This window comes from Alexandromys fortis, unplaced genomic scaffold, assembly GCF_014885135.2.
Source record: "Alexandromys fortis isolate MF-2015 unplaced genomic scaffold, M_Fortis_MF-2015_v1.1 scaffold_45, whole genome shotgun sequence".
Taxonomy (NCBI): Eukaryota; Metazoa; Chordata; class Mammalia; order Rodentia; family Cricetidae; genus Alexandromys; species Alexandromys fortis.
Genome location: NW_026067926.1, coordinates 6,711,274 through 6,718,504, shown reverse-complemented (window position 1 = coordinate 6,718,504; position 7,231 = coordinate 6,711,274). Strand labels below are relative to the sequence as shown.

Sequence of the window (7,231 nt, the reverse complement as noted above, 5' to 3'; positions counted from 1 at the left end):
GCGCCTCTGGCCCGCCCCCCGGAGGGATGTCTACTTCCGGGTCGAGGCCTCACGTCGCCCACGGTTGCTTTGGAAACCGCGTGCATGGCGGCGTTCTGACAGGTGTCCAACCGCAGCGCGCAGCGCCAGGAGGCGGGAGGTTCGGTGGACTCTTCGGTCACTACACGGATGCCCGTGCCCGCAGTGTCGCCCGGGTCCCCAGAAAGGCTCGTGTCGCCCGCGCTGGTCGCCGAGCCGCCGGGGAAGAACCTGTGGGAGCAGATCTGCGAGGGTAGGCAGCCGCGGCTGGCCGGGCCAGGCGGGACGCGGGCGGGATCCGCGGGGACGCGCGTTCCGAGCCTCTGTGCGCCAGGCGGGTGACGCGTGCTGGCGGACCAGCCAAGCCTCGGGCCCACACGCGGAGAAACAGGCTGGCGGCTGTCTGGATTCCGGTGCGACCCCAGGCAACAGGCATGCAGGAGGAAACTGAGTCAAGGAGTTGCGTGGTGTGGGGCTTCGACACTGCGGCCACCCGCAGAGCTTCCACTGGGAGGCAGGGAATGGGCTCTGTAGACTGGCCCAGGTAATTCCACTGTACGGAGTCAGCGGCCCATTCGGGGCGTACTTCGGTGTGGACAAATGGGTCTTGATCTCTTCTTGCCCACAAGCCCCCCTGAGCTCCCACGAACACAGGCTATCTCACTTGGTTCTTTGTAGCCCACGTACCTTGGCCGTGGGGTCCTGGGATAGCCTTACAGTGAGCACAACAATGGTACGGATGTCGTGATGTTAGGAGACGGAACCACATAGCCACAAATCCCTGGTTACAGGAAGAGTGTTAGTTTTCCTTAATTCCTAAGCTTTCAGATCTTAAAGTCAAAGACACAGATTCATTCCTAATCATTCTCTGTCACCGTCTTTCCCAGTCCCTACTTCCCCTCTGCCTTTTCTCTTTCCTCACTTTGTACTGCAGACTGGCCTCCAGCTCATAATACCTGGGGGACCTAAGCAGAGCTGTAACACTTTCGCTCTGGAAACTTTCTCTTAAGCAAGCAAGTCTGTAACATGCTGTGGAATAATCCTGTACACTGTGAAGACTTGTTGCTCTCATTGTTATTCTTTCGGAATAAAAAGCTGATTGGCTGGTGCCTAGGCAGGATTTTCCAGACAGAGAGAATGCTGCGGGGGGTGGGGGTGGGGTTGGAGTCTCAGAAGAGGCCATGAGACACAGAGTGAGCAGGATGGGAAGTGCATATTAGGTAAACGAGCCTCAGGGCAGCACCTAGATCAATAGAAATGGGTTAATTTAAGTAATAAGAGCGAGCTAAAAATGAGTGTAAGCTATTGGCCAAGCATTTATAATTAATATTAAGTCTCTGTGTGGTTATTTGGGGGGCAGCTGGTGGGACAGAAAAGTCCGCCTACAATAACACTTCACTGGACCTGAGCAGAGCTCTAACAGCTTCACTGGGGAAACCTTTCCCTGGAGCAGAGCCGTAAACTGCTCCACTTCCAGTGACTTTGTGGTGCTCCTTGCCCGTCTCTCCATCCAAGCTGCAAGGCTTACATAGTCCATCACTGCAGCAGGAGCTCATGGCAGCCGGGCCCACTGTATTCACCAGCAGGAAACAGGAGTGCTGGGGTTCAATTCAATTGCTCCTTTTTATTTAGTCCAGGACCCTAGCCCATAGGATTGGTGCTGCCCAAATTCACAGTGGGTCATTCCTCTCAATCTAATCTAGAAACTTCTTAACAAATATGCCCAGAGGTTTGTCTCCTAAGTGATACTTGACAGTATCACAAATAGTGTTGAGGAGGTGCTGTCTGGGGGAGGTAATTCCTACTCACAGGGCTATCGTGGGGACCAAATGAGATAATGTATGAAAAGATGCTCTGGACTTTAAAATAATCAATATATGACCTTAAATATTTATAAAGAAACTTGCTTTGCCTTCTGTTATGGAATTGGTTTCTTTGGGGTCATCATGTCTGGATCAAATCAGGGACAAAAAGTTTCAGCGTTCTCTGAAAAGCAAGTGAAAAGCTGATACAAAGAAATAGCTGTTAGTTAATGATGATGGGTTTTCTATATGGCCACCATGACTTCAACCTAGATGACTGTCCTGGATATTGTTAATGATGTTGGGTTTTATATATGACCACCATGACTTCAACCTAGATGACTGTCCTGGTTATTTTTCTTGTGCTGTGATAAAACACTGACCAAAGGCAACTTGGGAAAGAAAGAGTTCATTTTAGCTTACAGGTTCTAGTCCATAGTTGAAAGAAGTCAAGGCAGGAACTCAAAGCAGGAACCTGAAACAGAAAACCATGGAAAAATGATACTTATTGGCTGGCTCCTCTGGTTGTTGCTAAGACAGCTTTTCTTATATAAACCAGGGCCATCTGCCCAGTGCTCATATTGCCCACATCAATGAACAATCTAGAAAAATGCCTACAGGAATGTCCACAGGCCAGTTTCTTTGAAGCAGTCCCTCCAGTTGAGACTATGTCAGATGACTCTGGTCTGTGTCAAGTTGACAGCTGAAGCTACCTGGAAGAATGATGAGACCTAATTGTTACACATATAAACAATGTAGTTTCTGTATAGTAAGAACATAGCAAATACATTCAACTTCCTGGAGGAAGCATGGAGCTGGGTGTAGTGGTGCATAACTGTAATCCTAGCCCTTGAGGGACTGGAACTGGAAGAGCCAGTGTTTGAGGCCAGCCTGAGCTACATAGACTCTCCAAAGAGCCAAGAAAAGGGGTGGAGTGGGGAATAAAAAGTGTATATTCTTTCCGGTAATCTTATCCCTGAATTTAGTTATTACATTTCATTAGCATAAATACATTAAAAAGGGCATCACAGCCAGTAGACTTGGCAGGAGCTCAATTTCATGAAAACAAGATACAACATCGGTCTATCTAACTTAAGTCCTTTCTCTTCCCTGCCTCTGCTGCTGCCGTGTGTGCACCTGTCTTCCTGCCTATCTGATAACTTATTTGTAAATGTTCATCTTTCCAGCAACAACTAAAGCCTTTATATTCTCAAGATTATATTGTTATAAGTGCTTCTAATTAAATCATAAACTGATTTGTGATGTTAATGGTGTTGAGCAACAGTGAACCTTGGTGTTTGAAGCTTTTAATGTCCTATTTTTAACACCATTGTGATTACTGCTATCCATCTCCTCTTGCTGTCCTTGACTCATCAATTAATCACTCTCAAGCCAAGCAGCCCTTGATGTCATTTGAAAGTAGGTCCCTCATCCCGCTGGTCAGATCCCAGCATGGGTCCGCCCTGAGTGAATGCTTTTCCTCCAAGAGCAAAGCAGAGAAAATGACACCAACCAGCTCTGGGCACTGCTCATCAGTGTTTTCTCCCACCTCCCACATCCACTGGTCCAAGTTTTAACCCAAATAGATGGCCCTGCCAATTAGCACAGGACACAGTTACTGAGAAGTTTTCTGCAGTTGGGAGTGGGCAGGAAATCCAACTTCCTTATGCCAACATACATATAGTGCACAACCTTTAACCTCAGAACTTGGAAACTAGATGCAGTCGATACCTGTGAGTCTCAAGCCATCCTGGTCTGTAGAGTCCTGGGTCAGCTGGAGCTACCTAGCCAGGCACGTTTGATCCATAAACATAAAAGCATACCCCACCACTCATGGCTCAGTGCTCTCTGGGCTTTGGTACCAACATCTTGTTATTCCCAGGATCTTGGTCTATCACTTCCTCCCCCCCATGCCACCATCTTTCTCATCTCTGCCAGCTTATCTCGTCACACACTCTCATCTGTGATCGCAGGAGAAAGCCCTATTTTGAGTTCATCTCCTCTTCCAACTCTTGTTTATGTTCCCCCTCTGCCAAGCTTCTCAAAGGAACACACGGCCCCTTTCCACACCACTTCCGTACCCACTGCCTTTCCAACCCAGAATAGAGTAGCTTCCACCCTGCTTCCTGAAGGAGTTGTTCTGCCTCAGTCACATGTATCTGCTGCTGGAAATTGTCCAGTACTGGATCAGACATGGCTCTCGCTACTTAGAAACACCAGCAGCTTACTTTCCATCTCAGAGAATGCCACCTCTTTTACTCAGATACCCAGTCCAGAAATGCAGTGTATCTTAACTGCCTCAATTCCCATGATCCCCACATTCATTCATCAGCACTTGAGTGCTGTATAAAATGAACAGTCATTCCTGCCATGTTCACACATGGCCGCCAAGGACTTGGACCTGACTGGGCAGTGAGGAAATGGAAAAAAGACCAACAAGGATCCGATGGTCTGTACTCTCTGCTGCAGAAACCGCAGCACCCCAGAAGCTCAGTGGGAAGAAAGGTTATTACCAATAAACAAGAAGGCAGGGTTTATGGTTTACCGACAGATCAAGGAACCAGGTTTAGCTGACCTCAGTAAGCACTCTCTGTGGGGAACAGTCTTCAGGCCGTAAACATCCAGTGGAAGAACAATATGGTGGATAACCTCTGCACACATTATCAGCACTCACACACAGATCAGACGAAGGCTTTGCCATTTCCCTCCGGTTTTCACCCTTGGGGAGAAGGCTTTGTCATCTGCTCCATGGGTAGGCTGAGGCTCTGGTGTTCTGGTCAACAGCACACATGCACTCAGGACTTCGCTCACTCCGGGCTTCCTCGGCTCCCTGCACAGTTCCACTTGTCCTTAGGTTAGGGCTATTTACCACACATAGATGATTAAATTCCTCTGACCAATGAATTCCAGTTAAACTCTTTGATAACAGAGAGAGTGCTCTATAAACAACACACCCGATTCCCATAAGTGCTTACATTACAGGTCAGAGAAAACAAGAAATTTTCCTAAGCACCAAAGTACTTAAAAATTGACTTGAATGTAGCTTGGTCGTAGAGTACTTGCCTCAGATTCACACAGTCAGGTTTGATACCCAGCATGAAGGAAATAACAAAATGAATGGATCAAACTGAATAAACCACCTAATTTTTTGAAAGAATTCATGGGGTGATGGGCATGGTAGCATACACCTTCCAACACTTAGGAGGCAGAGACACTTGGAGCCCTATGAGTTCAAGGCCAGCCTGGTCTGCAAGTTGAGTTCCAGGCCAGTCAGTCCCACACAGACCCTGTTTCAAAAAACAGCAACAATAACAAAAAAATAAAATCTCAACAACAAAACAAAAACATGGGCTGAGGAAATGAGGGCACTGACTTGGGTTTGATTCCCAGCACCTCTGGTGGGGAGGCAGTTACAGGAGGATTCCTGGAGCTTGATGGCCAGAAAATCCAGCAGAATTAATACACTCGGGTCCAGTGAGAAACCCTCTCTCAATAAGAAAGAAGCAATTGAAGAGGACACCTGACACTGACCTCTGGACTTCACACACACACACACAAACATACACACATGCCTGCACATACACATGTATGTGTACACACAAGTGAAGACTGTTCTTTTAAAGATTTATTCATGTGAATGTTTTGCCTGCTGAAGAGAAATTCAAAATGAGCCCACTGAAATCAGGAACAAGACAAGGTTGTCCACTCTCTTCGTATCTATTCAATATAGTACTTGAGGTTCTAGGAAAAGCAATAAGACAACAAAAGGAGATCAAGGGGATGCAAATTGGAAAAGAAGTCAAACTTTCACTGTTTGCTGATGATATGATAGTTTACATAAGCGACCCCAAAAATTCTACCAAGGAACTTCTACAACTCATAAACACCTTCAGTAATGTAGCAGGTTACAAGATTAACTCAAAAAATCAGTAACCATCCTTTATACAGTTGATAATTGGACTGAGAAAGAAATCAGAGAAACATCACCCTTCACAATAGCCACAAATAACAAAATATCTTGAAGTAACTTTAACCAAACAAGTGGAAGACTTGTATGACAAGAACTTTAAATCTTTGAAGAAAGAAATTGAAGAAGACACCAGAAAATAGGTGGGTATAATTAACATAGTGAAAATGGCAATCTTACCAATAGCAACATACAGATTCAATGCAATGCCCATCAAACTCCCAGCAAAATACTTTACAGACTTCGAAAGAACAATATTCAACTTCATATGGAAAAGCAAAAAACCCAGGATAGTCAAAAAATTCTGTACAATAAAATGGAAAAAAAACATATTCATCAAATGGCATAATTGGATATCAACATGTGGAAGAATGAAAATAGACCCGTATCTATCACCATGCACAAAACTCAAGTCCAAATGTATCAAAGAACTCAACATAAAACCAACCATACTGAATCTCATAGAAGAAAAAGTGGGAAGTACACTTGAGTTAATTGTCCCAGGAGACTGCTTCCTAAATATAACCCTAGTATCACAGACACTGAGAAAAACAATGAATAAATGGGACCTCCTGAAACTGAAAAGCTGTAAAGGAAAGGACATGGTCAACAAGACAAAATGGTAGCCTACAGAATGGGAAAAGATCGTCACCAACCCCACATCGAACAGAGGGCTGATCTTCAAATATACAAAGAACTCAAGAAATTGGTCATCCAAAGAATAATCCAATAAAAAATAAGGTACAGACCTAAACAGAAAACTCAACAGATGAATCTAAAATGACTGAAAGACATTTAAGGAAATGTTCAACATCCTTAATCATCACAGAAATACAAATCAAAACAACTCTCAGATTCCATCTCATACCTGTAAGAAAGGACAAGATCAAAAACACTGATGACAACTTATGCTGGAGAGGTTGTGGGATAAAGGGAACAGTCCACTGCTGGTGGGAGTGTAAACTGGTATGGCTGCTTTGGATATCAGTATGGCTATTTCTCAGAAAATTAGTAAACAACCTACCTCAAGATCCAGCAATTCCACTTTAGGTTATATCCAAAGGATGCTTAATCATACCATAAGGACATATGGTGTGTGAAGTCCTTCTGTATATATAATGGAAGAAATAAAATGCACATAAAAGTACAATATTTTAAGTATGATTGTACCAATATTTTAAGATTTTAATATTTTAAGATTGATTGCACCAATAGAGAAACAGTCTCACTGTTAGACGTGTATATTGTAAACATCCTTGTGTGTGTTCTTATGTATATGGGTACACGTGTGTGTAAGGACTGAGGGTTGTGGGCTGGAGAGATGGCTCAGAGGTTAAGAGCATTGCTTGCTCTTCCAAAGGTCCTGAGTTCAATTCCCAGCAACCACATGGTGGCTCACAACCATCTGTAATGGGGTCTGGTGCCGTCTTCTGGCCTTCAGGCA

General features: G+C 44.8%; 1 protein-coding gene across 1 annotated transcript in view; it reads left to right on the top strand.

Moving 5' to 3' along the window:
* Positions 1 to 52: 52 nt before the first annotated feature.
* Iqck (IQ motif containing K) overlaps positions 53 to 7,231 on the top strand; it is a 116,913-nt gene continuing 109,734 nt past the window's right edge. Inside the window, exon 1 of the mRNA XM_050143383.1 lies at positions 53 to 271. Coding sequence (XP_049999340.1) covers positions 169 to 271 — 103 coding nt within the window. The 5' untranslated portion in view covers positions 53 to 168. The remainder of the gene's footprint in view (positions 272 to 7,231) is intronic.